The following is an 18,817-nucleotide window of genomic DNA, read 5'->3' as shown; positions in this document are numbered from 1 at the left end:
ATTCACATTGAGTCCATTGTCAGGAAGGCCCAGCAGAGGTTGTACTTTCTTCGCCAGCTGAGGAAGTTCAACCTGCCACAGGACTTACTGAAACAGTTCTACTCTGCCACCATTGAATCCATCCTCTGCACTTCAATAACTGTCTGGTTCAGCTCAGCTACCAAATCTGACCTCAGACGACTACGGAGGGTAGTCCGGACTGCTGAGCGAATCATTGGTACAAACCGCCCCACTCTCCAAGAACTGTACTCATCCAAAGTGAGCAAAAGGGCTGGCAAAATCACTCTGGACCCCTCACATCCAGCACACTCCCTCTTTGAACTGTTACCGTCTGGTCGACGCTACAGAGCTCTGAGCACCAGAACGACCAGACACAGGAACAGTTTCTTCCCTCAGGCAATCCATCTCATGAACACTTGACAATAATTGTGGTACACACACACTATTTATACACTTATTTATCTAACACACATACTTCTACATTTCAATTGCACATAAAAAACCTGTACATACAAAGCTGCCTACTGTAATATACCTGTAAATATAATTGTCAATTTGTATATTGTTCCTTATTTACTTGTTCTTTTTAATTCTTCTTTTTATTATCTGTGTTTTTTGTTCTGTCGCTGTCATTCTGTCGCACTGTCGAGCTTCTGTCATGAAAAGAAGTTCCTCGTATGTGTAAACATACCTGGCAATAAAGCTCATTCTGATTCTGATAAATAGCACCGATTTTCCTCCATTTTTCTCATCATAACACAATAACCGTCTCCTGGTTGTCCAGTAGCTCAGATGAGATAGAGCACAGGTTCACCTGAAGACCAGTGCCATTCATCACGACCCGTCTTCTGCAGCCCAATCCAGACACGTCCATTATTCAGACTCTTCTTCAGCTCGTTCATGTCGTTCATGTTGTCAACGGTGGCCAGATCTGTGTATTTCTCTCTGCAGTATCTCTGAGCTTCAGTCCAGGTCTTCCTCTCATTTATAAAGTAATACTGACGCTGAACACATTCAGATACGGAGCAGAGATCTGTGAAAGAGAGGATTTGCTTTAATGCTTTTCAGAACAAGATCAAACCGAATGAAACCACACACAAAAGAAAATCACTCTCACCAATGAGAAGAAGAATGAAAAACAGAGTTTGGTCTATTTCTGAATTAGAAAAAAATATAAATATTCACAGATTAATTTTGATGTAAAACATGATTTCAGTAATAACTAAAAATCCATCTTAAAAGGAACATGCACCATACATAATCAATGAGACAACATTAAATCTGCTCTCATCTGTCATTCAGCATCACATCATTTGTTTATTACTCAAACAAAAGTCCTTTTCATCTCGTTTCCGTCTTTCATGTATACGTCAACAACTTTTCTCTGTGTTGGTCATTTGAATGGTATATATGTGAGAGTCTGTATATTCCTTAATGAAGTATTGTATTTCCACAGTGGCTTCATAGGAAAAATCCACCTAAATATTTGTTTCCATGTTCTTTCACATTTCTGCATCCAAACTAAACAATATTTTCACAAAATGTGAACATATTCTGTCACCATTAGCACAGTATCTGTCGTGTCATGAGAACTACGCAAACAGTGGCACATGCAAATAAAATACAGCAGCAACAACAGACACAACTCTTTATTTATGGAAATCATAGAGAATGTCCACATTTTTTAACTATATATGCAGGTGCACTGTTGCTCTCTCTTCATATAATGTCAGCTTATACAACAGTAAACTTCATTCACTGGAGTTACAAATCCTGCTAGCATTTGATTTAAATTCTACTTTAAACTATTTCACTCTTTTACTTTATTATCTTGTGCTCTCTCTCTCTCTCTTTGTTTCACTGATCAACATGCATATAAGGAACTCCAGGCCTGCAATGACTAGACATGGGGTAAAACCAGGCAAAAAAAGGATCCTTTTAAATACTAAAATTCATGTTCATATTCACTTATGCCATTTTTACACTGTGAGAGTAGCAGAAGCTACGTAATATAGCACACAAAGGTGCATATAGTGTAAATGTATTTACATATGAGTTACAAGAGCAGGAAACTAATCTAAATATTGAAAATGAATGAAATTTTGAATTTATGGATAATAAAAATATGCACTTTGTCATGACAACAGTTGAGTTTAAAGTGTCTCTGATGCAGTAGGATTTACAACACTTTGCCTCATGAATATTAATAGTTATATGAGGTTCATTCTAGGCAATTGTTGGTAAGTGTGCACCAGTCGGCTGGTCAGTTAACATTTATTATTTTGTTCACTCTGAAAATGTTTTGTGTAAAAGTGACTGAACAATCCCAGGAAGTCATTGTAATATTAGAATAAAACTATTACATATTCATAAAAAATGACATTTCAACTGCTCTTTCAGCTCTTCAGACTGGCAGGGAGCTGTAAAGTGCATGCGGCGAGGTCTGCGTAAGGTCGCGGCATTGCTCCCAGTTTGTCCCAGCACTTTGCCTGTGGATCATAACGGTGCACCCATGGTGTATCACGAGCTGAATTGGCCGAAGACCCTCCCAAAACATACAGTTGTCCGTCAAGAGCGGCTGCAGCGGGTGAGAGGTGCGGTTGGGGCAGCATGGGGAAAGATGACCAGGAGTCATGAACGGGATCATACGACTCACACTGCAGCTGGTCTCCAAACCCCGCCCACATTGGCTGCAACCCCCCAGCCACGACCAATCGGTGTCCCGAAACCAGCATCACATGACCTGCCCGTCCCGCTCCTGCTGTCATGGGTGATCGTTTTGAGCAGCCATGCACCGGGTCGTAGATCCACAGACACGGAGAGCAGCGCAGATGAGAGTCACAACCGCCCGATACAAACATCTCTCCATTCAAGACGGCCGCAGCGTGACCGCAGAGAGCAGCGCCCAGAGGATGACACAACCTGTGTGTTAGCAGGAAGAGGAAAAGACACATGTCTATTTATGGCTTGAACTGCTTGCAGAACCTGATTTTACCAAGTGAGACATGTTCCTGTATCAACATTGTTAACCAATCAGATTTGAAGAACCGGTTTATATTTCTTGTGAAGTTTAGGCTTACAATCAGTGTTTGGTATACTTGTACATCGGTGTCATTCATCTATCATTTCCTCTGATTTTAGGGATTAATCGTGGTTAAGGTTAGGTTTAGGTGTTGCCAGTGGTGTAGTCTAGTTTTTTTGTAGTGGGTATACTCAGATTTTTCCCTCCCAGCCTCATTCTCACCGTCCCAAAGCGACACCCCATAAGCACCACCACACTCACTAATTCATATAATATGCATCTATGTCACTGAGAGCATTCTGAAAGACTGCTTATGTGATACCAACATGTAAATTTATTATAAGCAACAGAAGACTTTAACAGCCAAGGACATTTACAGCTGGGGAGACTGGACTGATTTTCTATGGTTTAGTGTTAATCATTTAATTCAGCCAGTTACATTTATCTTAAGAATATGGTCCCTGGAGCACAGGTTTTATCCGCTGTCAATTTTCAATGCACAATTAAGAGTGCCTGTTTTTAAATTCTAGCCTAGCCTGACCTTCAGTCCACAAGGCTGGTCAGGAGTTCTCATCTCTCTCATCATCTGAAACAAGGAGATATAAACATTGTATTTGGTTTAACTGCTGTACACAGACACAGTATCTGTGTTATCTCTGCCCTTCTCCTGCATTCACTGATCCACCACCAACATAACAGAACTTAAGTTATTAGCTAGTGAGAGAAAGCCAACATGCTGTTACTATTTAAACTTGAATGAATGAATGAATGAAGCATTTATATAGTGCTTTACTGTGTATTGCTGTAAAGCGCTTTACAATCATGTGGGGGGGGGGGGGGGGGGGGGGGGGGGGTCTCTCCTCAACCACCACCAGTGTGCAGCATCCACTTGGATGATACGACAGCAGCCACAGGACAATGGCACCAGTGTACTCACCACACACCAGCTACAGGTGGAGAGGAGAGAGATATTAAATCAATTTATTTCCTTTAAATAATAAGGTCCATCTTAGTCAAAAATTGTTTTGCTCCCCTCCAAAGTTCAAGCATGTTTATGGCTTTGTGATTCTCACCAACACTGCGCATTTTGTATGTCTCCTTAATCAAACACACCTGATTCAGGTAGAGACTCCAAGACCTGAAAACAGGTGTGAAAGAGAAAGGAGACATTCAAAACATGCAGTGTTTGGGGGGCTCCAGGAACAGGGTTGAAAAGCACTGATTTATTCGATCAAATTCATGCATCTATAATCACTAAAATACTTTTTGGATCCCTTAAATGGAAAACATACAAGCTTCTTTATATTCAATGAAACCCCTGTAATTTATCTGTAATGGTATGCTCTGTGCGCATATGTAAAGACTCTGTAGTGACCAGCAATAGACTGGCTTGACCTCCAGGTGTTGTCCTCAGGTGTGTAACACTCCACTGAGTCCAGGCAGTTCACGTCATCACAGTTTCCGCCCAGGACAAACACCTTCCCTCTGTGGCACACAGCGGCGAAATAATCCCTGGGTCTGGACATGTCAGGAAGACGTTCCCATCTGCCCTGAGCAGGATCAAATCTGCACAAGGACACACAGCACTAGATGATTTCTGCGTCTCTCGATTAAGCAATCATCTGCAATATTTTCCCGCAGGTCATTTATACAGAAAACACTTCATGCCTTATACTACATTGGCAACAAGCTTTGGCGCTTGTGGGCTGTCAGATGCCAAGGGTTTAAATCCCGCAATCTAAGCGTTTCTCTTACATTAATACCTTTTCTGCCTAGTGTTTTACTTAGTATTCCCAATCTGGCAACCATACACCATACAACTCTCTCTGAGGAGAAACAAGTGCAAATTATATGAGCAACAACAAAACATATCTTCAAACCGATAAATTGGAGTTAAGAAATCTTCACTGCGGTATTTTGCTCAAATGAAAGTGTAATACAGTCTATCTCTTTTCTTTCATGTGCTTATTTGCTATGCTACAATCTGCCAGCAAACCTCAGTGATAAACTGTGATAAATTCACTTTAAACTTTAATCTGGACCTGGTTTACAGTTGTGATTTCTGAATAGTATTTTTGCTTTTATAACAGAAAAACGTTAACATTACATATTATTAGGAATTTCACTGGTTTAACTTTTGAGAAAAGTTCTTCTATCAGTTTTCACAATTTATCATATGACACAATTACGTACATCAGCTAGAGGAGTTCAAATAAACCATGCAAGCTGATGTTTTCTGTATTTGTGCTTATCTAAATGTCTGTATGGCTGTGTGCAAACACAAGATGATCCAAACGATCACCTCAGCGCAGTCTTGAGAATGTCCAGGGCACCGTAGTACTTCCGGCCTCCGAGGATATAGAGAGTGTTGTTGAGGACACACACACAGTGGCGAAAGCGTGGTGGCTCGGGGAGGTGTGCTAAAGGTCTCCACTCGATGGTCCGGATGAGTCCCTCTCCACGAACGAAGCGCCGGGCGAACCACAGGCACAGGTTCGGCTCTCGACGCTCGAAATTCTCATTCACACAATCTCCACCAATGAGCACCAAAACCTACGCAAATTCAAGAGAAACACACTGATAAACAGGAATACTAACTGAAGTCAGTTTGAGTTGTACACCATAAAACACATGTTTGATCATTTAAATAAAATAATAACTGACATAAACTATAAAAAAGATAAAATCAGCATTTCTCATCTTTATTTAAACCTGATGCGTCCTAAAATAACTAAAACAAATAAAAAACAACTATACAGACGCATTAAAAATAATAATAAAGAATACAAAAATGAAATTTATATATCATGATGCTAAAATAACATGATGTTACTTATTAACAATACTTAGTTTATTGGCGACGATAAACAAAGTCAACTGGTTTTGATTTGATTTTTAGTAAATATAGCTTTATGAGAGTTTGCAGGTACATTTATATGTACAATATTTGTCAGTTGAAGTTAATAACCTGTTGAAGTTAATAATTTGTTTAAATTGAAATCATTCTGGTGTCGATACAAACCCAATTTGTGTATCGGGGTTTAATATTTTGGTCATACCGCCCACCACTAAACCACTACTATAATAATAAATAGTCTATATAATATTAACAATATATAACTACTGTTTTGCTAAATAATCAATCTTAGAAATTTTTAATGATTTTCAAAAATTTTAGGAAGGGGCAGCTTAAAAAGGAAGTAAAATAAGGGAAGTGAATTGGTTGTGTATGTGGAGACTATTGAATTGTGCTGCAATGATTAGTTTTGCCTTTTATTGATTTTTATGTAATAACTGTGTTTTTCAGCGGTGTTGATTAATGCGATGGCAGCTGTCAGTGATGTACCTGCTTCGGTGTTCGTGGTTTGCAGTCCGATGTTCTCCGATCACCATGCATGAGATTTTTCACAGTTTCCAGCGCTGTTTTCTCTCCTGAACTCCTAAGCAGCAGCTTACAGTCCTGAACCTGTTAGAGGAGATTTGGTGGACATTATGGAGCTTTAAAGAAAACAAAGTGAGTGATTGTCTGTGCAGAAGTGCTGTATTGCACCTCCTGCAGCTCCTCCGGTCTCATGAGAGCGAACCGAACGCTCTGCATCAGTCGTGAGAGATGAGACAGTCTCCGGTCTTTATCCTCCTCCACCCAGTTCACCACGGCTCTGAACACAGCCAGCTGTCGAGAGAGAGAGAGTCTGGATGAGCTGCTGCACCTGCTGCACTTTTCATGCTGATGCAGCCAGAAGCATGTTTTTTTTTTTATAACAGCCATTCACTGCATTAGAATGTAACAATGCATTTGACATTCAAATTAGTGGATGCTTTTCCTGGAATGAGCGATTGTAGGGAGACAGGAACATGAAAACTGCATCAATGTAAAGTTCCAGAATTGCTTAAAAGGACGCAGAGATGTAGGCTAGATGAGAGAGAAAGAGAAAAGTTGGGTCATAGAGAGTCCAGCCCATTAATGAAACATTTAGTCAAAATTACTGTAACTTCATAATCATAGTGTATATGCATATGCATTAATAAAAAATATAATAATTTTTTTTTTGACTTTTTGGTTTTTTGTTTACTTTTCTAAGCATTATTTATTCCCCCCCCCCAAAAAAATATATATATTTTCTTATTATTTTCATTTATTTATTCATTTATTTAAAACATTATTTCTGGCTTGAACTTGTTGTCTTTTTTTTAAGCAATGTTAATTTCCATAATATTGTTTTATTTTACTTAAAATTAATTATTTTTAGCTTAGGTTTTTGCATTTCTTGAACTTTTTATTCCCACAAATATTATTTATTTAATTATTTTTCATTTTGGTTCGAGTTTCTGCCTAAACTTGCATATAAGCTATATTAATTGGCGGCGCGATCGATCGCTGCGGCTGCTCCGGGTCCCAAAGACGGTGCTTTTATGTCGTTTAATGTCGTCTGTTCGTCTCCAAATAGTGTCAGTTTACCGCTAACTCTTAAGGAAATCACCCCAGAATTCATCTATGATCGCCAAAGTCTTTTGGATATCAGCAACGCATACGAACATCAACTCTCGCCGGCGGCTACTGAGAAGCTACAAGGCCTTTGTTTACTGCTGGAGCCGGACCTCCAGACCGCGGCCTCGCCTACTGACGCTACCCGCACAAGGCAGCGTCGCAAGCGGTGTGAGAGAGGACGGAAGCGCGGTAAGCGCGGAGGTATACGAGCTAGGCTAAGAGCTAACCCCTCAAGACCGGCTCTTCCAACACTCATGCTCTCAAACGTTCGCTCTCTGGAAAACAAACTGGACTTAATTCAAAAGTCGATCTACACAGCATGAGGCAAGGGACTGTTGCGTGTTTGTTTTCACCGAAACATGGCTAAACGACAACATCCCGGACTCCGCCATTCAATTGCACGGGCTAACCAACTTCCGAGCGGACAGAGATTCATCACTGTCTGGTAAGACACGCGGAGGTGGCTTGTGTGTGTATATCAACAAAGACTGGTGTAACAATGCTGCGGTATTATCAAAACACTGTTCATCGCTGGTGGAGTTTATGGTTGTGAAGTGTCGACCGTTCTATCTGCCGCGGGAGTTCACTGAACCCCGCCCCCACCTCGGGTACTCCGACCACATCACTGTTATGCTAATCCCAGCATATACACCACTTCTCAAACTCACCAAACCGGTTCAAAAGCAGATCACAGTATGGCCAGACAATGCCACCTCAGCACTGCAGGACTGCTTCCAGGACACAGACTGGAACATGTTTAAAGAGGCAGCCACCTACAACAACCACACAGACCTGAATGAGTACACTGAAACTGTGACTGCTTACATCAAAAAGTGCACTGATGATGTGACAGTCACCAAGACCATCACCACACGTGCAAACCAGAAGCCATGGATGACAGCAGAGGTTCGTGGGCTGCTAAAGGCCAGAGATGAAGCATTCAGATCAGGAGATAAAGCAGCCCTCAAAACAACAAGAGCCAATCTGTCCTGTGGCATCAAAAAAGCAAAACGGTCATATGCCCAAAAAATCAACATTCACTTCACAGACAGCAGAGACACACGGAGCCTGTGGCAAGCCATTCAGACCATCACTGACTACAAGCCCCCGCCACAGGCCTGTGATGAGGACACATGCCTCCCTGATGCACTCAACCACTTTTATTCACGGTTTGAAATGCAGAATGACACACCTGCACAAAAACTGCCCACACCTCCCAACGACCGGGCGCTCTGTCTGTCTCCAGCCAATGTAAGGAAGACCCTATCTAGGATTAACCCACGCAAGGCTGCGGGTCCTGACAACATACCTGGCCGTGTTCTGAGAAACTGTGCTGCACAGCTGACAGATGTCCTAACGGATATCTTCAACACCTCACTGAGCCAGGCAGTCGTCCCCACATGTCTCAAATCCACAACAATCATACCGGTTCCAAAGAAATCACCTGTGTCCTGTCTCAATGACTACCGTCCCATAGCACTGACTCCAATCATGATGAAGTGCTTTGAGAGGCTAGTCATGCATAACATCAAAACCAGCCTCCACAACACACTCGACCTGCTCCAGTTTGCATACCGTCCAAACCGCTCTACGGACGATGCAATTTCCTCCACCCTCCACCTGGCTCTTACCCACCTAGAAAATAAAGACTCCTATGTTAGAATGCTGTTCATTGACTTCAGCTCGGCATTCAACACAATAATCCCACAACAGCTCATAAATAAGCTAAACCTGCTGGGCCTTAACAATTCCCTTTGTAACTGGATCCTGGACTTTCTAACTGGAAGACCTCAGTCAGTCCGTGTCGGCCACAACACCTCGAGCACTACCACACTGAGCACAGGTGCCCCACAAGGCTGTGTGCTTAGCCCGCTGCTCTTCACACTGCTGACCCACGACTGCACTGCCAAGTTCAGCTCCAACCACATCATCAAGTTTGCTGATGACACAACAGTGGTAGGTCTCATCAGCAACAACGATGAAACGCACTACAGAGAGGAAGTGGCACAGCTGGCTGAATGGTGTGGCACAAACAATCTGTCCCTCAATGTGGAGAAGACAAAGGAGGTTGTGATGGACTTCAGGAGAAACTCCGTTGACCACCCCCCACTGACCATCGACAGCTCGACTGTGGAGAGAGTCAGCAGCACTAAATTCCTGGGGGTGCACATCACAGAGGATCTCACCTGGACCACCAACACCATGTCACTCTCCAAAAAGGCACAACAGCGCCTACACTTTCTCCGCCGGCTGAAAAGAGCAAGTCTCCCTCCACTCATCCTCACCACATTCTACAGAGGCACCATTGAGAGTGTGCTGACCAGCTGCATCACTGTCTGGTACGGGAACTGCAGTGTTGCTGACCGCAAGGCTCTCCAGCGGACAGTGAACACAGCTGCAAAGATCATCGGTGCCCCTCTCCCCTCCATCCTGGACATCTTCCTTACACGATGCTCCAGCAAAACCAACAGCATCGTGAAGGACTCCACCCATCCCTCCCACAGTCTCTTCCAGCTCCTAACATCAGGAAGACGGTACCGGAGCATCAGAGCCCGCTCCGCCAGACTGCTCAACAGCTTTTTCCCCCAGGCTGTGAGAGCCCTGATCTCAAACCACCCCGCCCCCCTCTGAAACCCCATGCAAACCCCTACCTCCTGAAACATGGACCACCCCCCACCCCAAACCTTACCACACCAAAGAAAAACTGTATGGAACTTTAATTTTTTTAAATTAATTTTATTATTATTTTTTGTGCAATTCAAAGTGTGCTACACACAGGTGAGTGGGCCTGTACAAACCACCTGTAGTAACACACTCTCCTCTATGTGCACTATGGACACTTTACACTATGGACACTTACACTTCACACCACACACACTTACACTTTACACTATGTGCACTATGGACACTTACACACACTGCTGCGTGTGCACAATCCCACAAAAGACTCAGCAATATATGTATGTTTACATGCTCATGCACAACAAATCATCCTGCACTGTTCCCCACCCAGCTGCTGACTCAAATGTCTCTCTTTGCACATGTACAGTATTTGTGAAGCATTCGTATAGTCTGTATTTTTTATCTTCTATTTTTAGTCTGTATAGGGTAATATTTATGTGAAGCATTTGTATAGTTGTATTTTTTATCCTTTATTCTTTTAGTTTGTATAGGGTAAATACTTATATATAGTATACTTATAGTTAAATCTGTTAGTAGTGTATAGGTTTATAGTGTTTTTTACTTCATTGTTGTATGTCTGTATTTATGTAGCACCGTGGTCCTGCGAGACACGACATTTCGTTCCACTGTATGTCCCCACATGTAGCGGAATGACAATAAAGCTCAACTTGACTTAATTCCAACATTTTTTTTTATTATTATTTCAATTTGTTGAATTTATTTAACATTTAGTTAATTATGGCTTCCGTTTCTGCTTTTTATTTATTTAACTTTTATAAGCAGTATTAATTCACACAAATAATATTCCTACAATTGGTTTTAGTTACTTTTTTGTTTAATTTTATTGGAAATTAATTTATTTGTGCCTTGAGTTTCTGCCTATTATTTCTTGAACTTTTATAAGCTTTTATTTGATTACCACAAATATTCCCTGAATAGTTTTTATTAGTTTATTCAAAACTAATTTATTTTCAGCTTTACTTTATTTATTTGTATTTATTATGTATATTATGTATATTATGTAAATAAATGTAATTTTGGGTTGAGGTTCTTCTTAGTTTACCTCACTGTCTGCATTGAGCGCATCTCTCTCCAGCAGACGCTGCAGCTGGATGCAGGGCAGATCCTTGAACTTCTCCCCGTCTGCGACCCTCTGAAAGTGGGCTAAAACATAGTCCTCTGCCCGTCTGCCCAGATCCTCCAGACTGTAGGCTTCAGCCAAGGCCAGAATATCCAGGCAAGAAGTTTCATCCATATTATCCTGCAGGAAGTTTAAGCACAGCGCCAGCGCCCCCTGCAGCTGGAACTGTGAAGCTGCTTCTGTCAGATCCCACACGTTCCTGCAGCTCAGGTTCAGTCGGCCGGAGTAAATAAAGTCCAGCAGACCGCGGAGCACCCATGACATCACTCCACGCAGCAACACCACGCCCTCGCCGGACTCCCGTAACCCTCCGCAGAGCAGAGCCCGAAAGTAGTCCGCACCTGCTGCTAATATGACGCGATGGGCTAGAAGAGAGTATTCAAGGAGAAATATAGGTATGACATAAATGACTGCAGACAAAATTGAAAAGTTGAACTGCACAAATTCGTTTTCTAAAAAAAATAGTTTGTATGTCAACTATGATATAATCAATAAATATAGTGAATCTATTTAAAGACAACAAACCAAACCTAAAAAAAAAGTATTCTTTGCATTTTATTCCTTGTTAACTGTAGTAACAACAGCAAAAACCCCACAATAACATTCATTTACATTAAGTGAGCAACCTTATAAGTCAGAAACAGAGTTGGGAGTAGCTAGGCTACTAACATAACAACATTTTTTTCAGTAGCCTTACGGTAGCTCAGCTACTTTTAAAACAATGTAGCTTTTCCAGTAGCTAAGTACTTTTATTTCCAGCAAATAGCATGATAGTAGCTACATTCCATGTTATGAACCTGCAATGGACTGAAGAAGCACAGTGTATTCTTAAAAATGTGCATATTAATAGTGCCTCCTTCTAGTTTAGAGCATGGTAAGAGTTCCCAGCACAATACGAACTATCAGTGACGTGTATGTATGTTCATTTAGGGCTACATGATTGATAGAAAACACTGAAATCACGATATGGCATAGTGCGATACGCTGCATATACTGTATGCTATATTGATTAGCACTGTTTTAGAAATATACCTTATATTCTTAGGAAAATGCCAGAGATGGATTGAAGAGAACAAACAAATGATATATAGTTGCAGCCGTGTGTTGATTGTCTTTGTTTAGTCAGTCAAATCATTAATATCTTCATTTTATTCAGCTCGGTGTTAGTTATATTACTTCTGTGATGCATTTTGAGATTTTGCACAAGGGCGCCCTCTGGCTGAGTATGAATGGAATAATACATTTTTTTTTATGTCATCCCTGTTAATTTTAATATATATTTTTTTTCATTCTAATTTTTGCTTTTACACAATATTTGAATATTGTGTGTAATAAAACAATAGACTTTGACATAATTGTACTGCATTGTCTTTTTTTATATATATTCCTTATTTATGCTTATTCAGTTATTTCACATCATTGTTTTTCAATAGTAGTTTCAGTGCTACTTTTTATAGTAACTTGTAGTGTTGCTAACTTCTTTTTCAGAAGAGTAGCTTGACTGTATGTACAATCAAGCTTTAATGCCCCTTTTACCTGAATTCAGATTGTTATTCATATTCTTTCAGCACTATTTATTTTTGGCAGAGGATCTGGCCTCAAGACTAAATGTAATATTTCATTTTTGTTTATTACCTATTAATTTGAATTGCTCTTAATTTAATAATATTATTTCTATTTAGCTTGAATTTCAAATTTCACAGTTACCATGGAAACGGTCTCCACTGTCTGTCTGTATGATGACATCACAGCCAATGTTTCTCTCCCACAGTGTTCGGATGGCCCTCAGGTTTCTTTCCCTCTCTTCACTCCCGCTGACCACAGCATCTTTGAGACACAGCCGCTCGAGTCTTTCTGCCCCTAAACACCTACAGGCTTCCAGCACTGTTTCTCCTCTGGTCACTTCTCCACTGTAGCTGAAGTCCAGTACAGCCTTCAGTCCTGCAGGAGTCACCCGTCCTCCATCCAGCTCCACTTCCTTAAGCCCCGCCTCTCCAGATAACAGCCACGCCTCTGCCTCTTGACTGACAGTAGCGAGCACCAGTCGGTGAGCCTTGTGGGAGTTGCCTAGGAGTTTTAAACTGCAGTCCAGCAGAAGCCCCTCCTCCTTGAGTCCTCGCAGTGAGGCGAAGAGAGCTTCGCAGTGTGTGGGAAACACAAAAGGGCGGAGCTCCGGGTCAAAGAGAGGCTCTATAGGAGGAGGTTTTCTGAAAGTGGGCGGGGAATGGGTTGATGTGGGAGGAGCTGGAGGGACGATTGACTTTTTTTCTCTAGCATTTCTTTCTAGACTTGAGGATGCGATGTGTCTTCCAGCTTCATTTTCTCTTCTTTCTTCACTTGCATGTCTGCTTTTCACAGAAGAAGACTGGAGATGAATGGACTTATCTGCCACCTTTTTCTCTAACGTCCCTCTGGTTTTGTACTGAGACATTGGAAACCTATTAAAAGTGTAAAAATATTCAGTTATCTGAATCAGCTAAGCATTTCTAAGCAAAGTGCTATTGTTGGCTCTGTTATCAGGAAGATGTTGCATTAAATAATCAAAAACAATTTCTCGAAAATCTTACTTTATAAGAGATAAGAAAGAGATAGAAAGTGCATGCTTTCAGGACAATGCTCTCAAACATAGGACCAAATTAACACAAAACATGCGGCCTGCTATTTTAAGCTGTATTTGCTTATTGATCATTGATTTTTGGCACAATTAGATTCTAAAATATAAGTGTGTAATATATGTACACTGCCATTCAAAATTTTCGGATTAGTAAGATGTTTAATGTTTTTTAAAGAAATGTCTTATGCTCATCAAGGCTGCATTTTATTTGATCAAATAATCTTGTACAATTTTGTAAAATATTATTGCTATTTAAAATAAGTTTTCTATTTTAATATACTGAAAAATATAATTTATTTCTGTGATCTAAGCTGTATTTTCAGCATCATTACTGCAGTCTTCAGTGTCACATGATCTTCAGAAATCATAATAATATACTGATTTATAATCAATGTTGAAAACTGCTTAATAGTTTTTTGGGACCTGTGATACTTTTTTTTCAGAATTCATTGATAAAAAAGAAAAGAAAAAAGAACAGTGTTTCTTTAAAATAAAAATGTGTTACAATATACAATGCTATTCAAGAGTTTGGGGTCAGTACATTTTTTATTTTATTTTTTATTTACCTTTATTGCTTTTTTCCCTTTATTTTTATAGTACTTTATAAAATAGAGATTGTCAAGTGAAGTCACCTTTATTTATATAGCTCTTTTAACAATACAGATTGTGTCAAAGCACTTAACAGTATCAAACTGGAGGATATAGTGTCAGTGATGTATAATAATAAGATTAAACACTTTCAGATAAAGGCATTTCATTATTGAGTTCAGAGATGTTATTGTCTAACTCAGTTCAGTTTAAATAGTATTAAGTAAATTACTATTTTAAGTAAATGCATTTTTTTTTTACTTTTTATTAATCAAAGAATCAAAGAAAAAAGTATCACAGGTTCCATAAAAAATATTAAACAGCACAACAGTTTCAACACTTATTATAAATCAGCATATTAGGAGGATTTCTGAAGGATCACGTGACACTGAAGACTGGAGTAATGCTGAAAATACAGCTGCGCATCATAGAAATACATTACATTTTATATTAAAATAAGAAACATTACAAATTGCAATAATATTTCACAATATTACAGTAGTGTTCCAGTTTCTAAGCACGTGGTCCAACATACTTTATCTTTCACAAAGTTAATAAGCAACTTCTATTGGCAGTATTTTTAAAAGTTTTATTCATTGTTCTGTGAGCTATCATGCTCATTATATCAGAGGTGACCCCACTGAAACACTATCTCTGTTGACTCTGACTGACACACGAAGCTCTTGAACATGAATAATGACTCTGCAGTACTCCCTTCAATGCAGTTTAACCTGCTCCATCCAGCTCACCGTTATTTTGTCGTAAATATCAGACATACTCGAAGTTTTGCGCGCTTACCTTGAAACAGCTGCAGTCTGCGAATGGCTTGACTTTCTGTGTAACGGTGGACAACAAAACACAATGTTGCTGTAAAAGTGCTGTTTTGAGTCTGTTTGTGGTTCTTCATATGACCCGAGCTACAGTCACGTTAGAGGACCCCCTGTGTGTTTTTCTGTGTTTGTTACTGATGGACTAATAATAGATTTTGGCTGCAGCGCGCGCAGTGTTATCAGGACAGAGACGATGCGCGTGACCTGAGCAAAATAAAGAATATAAGATAACATATAGCCTGCCTGGTTAACACGCTTGCGTCATATTCCCTCCTAAACTAAGGAGGAAAGGAAAATGTAATATCTTACTAGGCTATATGTCAAATAAAATGTTATATTTTAGGCTCATTACATTCGCATCAGGGCCCGTATTCACTAAACATCTTCAGCCTAAAAGTATAGCTCCTAACTCTTCGATTTAGGAGAAAATCTTAAAAACAGTCAGTCCTAAATTTAGGACTCCTAAATATTTCAAAAAGCGTTTTAGCACAAAAACTATAGGTCCTAAATCTGTGAAACGTCAGTAGTGAAGAGGACTCAAGACACTGACCAACTCACAACTGGAGAAAGATACTGATACACTGCATTAAAATAAAACGGGCATGTTTTCGGATTTTTAATTGTTTTAAACAATTAAAGTTGTTAAATTATTATTATTTTAATTAAAGTTAAAATAATAATAATAAATGTCACTAGTATAGCTGCAAACGCAAATGAAGTGTGCAAGCCTGAAGTGGCCATGGGAAGATTTGAGAGGATTCCCGGTGAGCAGCACAAAACAGCTGGTGTGCACAGATATTAGTACTCAGGGCTTAATCTGAACAAACCCTGATCATCTCAGCGGATCCCCTTCCTCCAATGAAAGATGTTCGTGTCAGGGTTATTATAGTTTAGCATTTTTAAGTTCGTTTTATTTTAATATTGCTTTCAACTTTTGCTATAAATTTCAGTTTCGTTTTTATTTTTTTATAATTTGGTTAATTTTAGTTTAGTTTTTATTTTGTGAACAGTTTTCTAGCCTATAGTTGTTATACAATTTAGTTTCCGTTTTAATTTTAGTTTGAGTAATTAAAGTTCAGCAGAATAAACAGAGCACTTCCAGAGTTTATTGACGCAAACCACTAGCAACACAAAATTAAAGCATGCTGAGATTGATTAGAATTATTTATTTTTTATTATTTTATTTAGTTGCTGTTGGTTTCGTTTTGTTTTAGTTTTTCATTTTTGTTTAATTCTTTCTTTCTTGCCTAAATGCCTTTATTTTCGTCAAATAGGCCTACAGTTCTTAATACAACATATTTTACCGTTTAAACATGTATTCAACATTTCTTACTCGTTGAACAAGCATTTTAGAAGTAAAAATAAAACTTTTCATAGTTGCACAAAGACGGATGCGGCTCGTTTAGGTGACTTGGATTGCTTTGCATAAAATAATGGTTCACTGTTTTATAGATTAAATGAAACAAACCTATATTTGACCAAAGACATAAGTCCGCAGCACTGAGAACTGCTCTCACCGAAGAGAATATATATCTGCTCGCACTCACACTGGGTTGTTGCGACTGTCCTATAGGAGCTGGGTTACACAAAAACTACCCAAACACTGAAAAATGTTGCAATAAAATAACCAGATTTTTAGAGATTAAGTGACACTATAAAAGCAGCTGATGCAAGCTGGTAATCACTTAAGTGGGTCAACCAAGTGATTGCAGGAATGATCCCTTAGCCTGCATGTTAAAATCTATATTTGAATGTGGCAATTAACATTATTTTTTAAACCTTTATTTGAACATGGCAACATAATATGATGCTCTACAATATTTCTATGAATAAATGTCTGACAGAGACCCCTCCCCTTTCCTATCAGCCAATCACTGTGTGCATGGTTAGTAAGCATGCTGACTTGATCCATAGCAATGAGGTCAACCCAGCCTACTCTTAGCTTAAGACTTCTCTCTATTCCTTAGTAAAAGTGTGTCTCAGCAGCTCTGTGAATAGAAAACTCTTAGCTAAAAACTTTTACTGCTATTTAGGGGAACTCTTAGTGGTAAGATAACATGTTTTGTGAATACAGGCCCAGATGTTTTACTATTTTAAGTTCATTCTTATTTCACTCGCTGACGATTCTTGTTTTACATATTGTCCAGACAATGCTTTTTAATCAATATGTGAAAATGTGTTTTATAATATTTAGAATTGTTTATAAATTTGAATTGTATAGGCCTATGATCGGCCTACGTGTATGCAATAAGATTTATTTAAATTTTGGTAATCAATTGAATCAGTTACCTTTTATTGAAATGTCCTGACAGGTTTCTTTATTAACTGTAATTGATTATATGTTTCATATCTATATCACAGCATCAGGCAAATAGTGGTGTTTTGCTCTTGCAACCATATACTCAGTCGTCGGTGTAAATGAATGAAGGCGAACATCCAGGTTTGAATAAAATGTTCTTAATAAAACTGTTTATAAGGAGCGATAAGATTAAGTTCTCATGAAATTCTCTGCAAAACATTAATCCTGGACCATCTATTCAGTGCTGTGCTTAATTCCAGGAATGATCTGAGTTAGTAGTCAGTAATGAGCAGTTAGCCAACAAACTGTTCAAGATAAGGCTTTTATACAAACCTGAGTGTGTGTGCGCATTGACAGATTATGGCATATTTCAGGTCGTGTAAAGCATTGTTAAAAGTTTCCTATCCAAGATCACTCGTTTCTTTACACAAGTGAACTTGAGACCTCGAGGCCTTAAAGTCTAGAACGTTTGTAAAAGGAGTTTCTCCAAAAGATCGTAAAATCAGTAACAATAAAGTACACTTATGTGTCTTTTGCCTTTGTGTACCTATATATTTAATCCAACTAAACGCTTTAAACTCCATATACTTTGTTGACTATATATCATAAATCATATCATCAAATCTATCAGAAGTCCATTTTCTTTTTAGCTCTTTATACCACCTCATTCTGTGTCATGTAATATCAGTCTCATATTATATGTCATTATTTGGGTTAATGATTGACCGGAACCGGTTGATACAGATACCGTTATCAGGATAATCCGAAGAGGAAACGGAGCGCGCTTGACATCTCTTATGTCCTCAATTACGCAGAAACCAGCGCTCGTCCACGTGGGATGAGAGGAGGTGTAACTTTTGCTATAAATTAAGAAAGCCAAGATGATAACGGAAGCCAAAACTGCAGAGCTGCTCAAAAGAAGATGAAACATTAGTTCTGTTGGTGGTGGTGTGTTCTGTTCATTTTGATTTCAACGTTTCAAAGGAAGAGGAGAGCAGCCGTCAACCAGCTGAAAAACATAAAGTAAGTGGAGTACAATCAAACCTCTTCTTTTATTTTTCCAAATCAACTATTTTGCCCAAAGACAAATATGTCTGTACCAGGAGTTCACATATAAATGCCATGAGTTTGATTAAAGAAGTAGAAATAGAT

At 39.3% G+C, this 18,817-nt stretch overlaps 1 protein-coding gene across 1 annotated transcript; it reads right to left on the bottom strand.

Moving 5' to 3' along the window:
- Positions 1-1,035: 1,035 nt before the first annotated feature.
- Positions 1,036-15,505, bottom strand: LOC306845335 (kelch-like protein 33). Its single transcript, XM_079378063.1, has 8 exons — positions 15,335-15,505; positions 13,042-13,772; positions 11,257-11,699; positions 6,573-6,695; positions 6,369-6,488; positions 5,325-5,575; positions 4,418-4,588; positions 1,036-2,922 (listed from the first exon to the last, which is right to left on the bottom strand). Exons 2-8 carry the CDS (start codon positions 13,763-13,765, stop codon positions 2,397-2,399), a joined length of 2,358 nt encoding a protein of 785 aa, XP_079234189.1. The 5' UTR covers positions 13,766-13,772; positions 15,335-15,505; the 3' UTR covers positions 1,036-2,396.
- Positions 15,506-18,817: the final 3,312 nt, after the last annotated feature.

Source organism: Barbus barbus (assembly GCF_936440315.1).
Source record: "Barbus barbus genome assembly, chromosome: 1".
NCBI classification, from domain to species: domain Eukaryota; kingdom Metazoa; phylum Chordata; class Actinopteri; order Cypriniformes; family Cyprinidae; genus Barbus; species Barbus barbus.
This window is presented reverse-complemented; position numbering and strand designations above follow the sequence as displayed.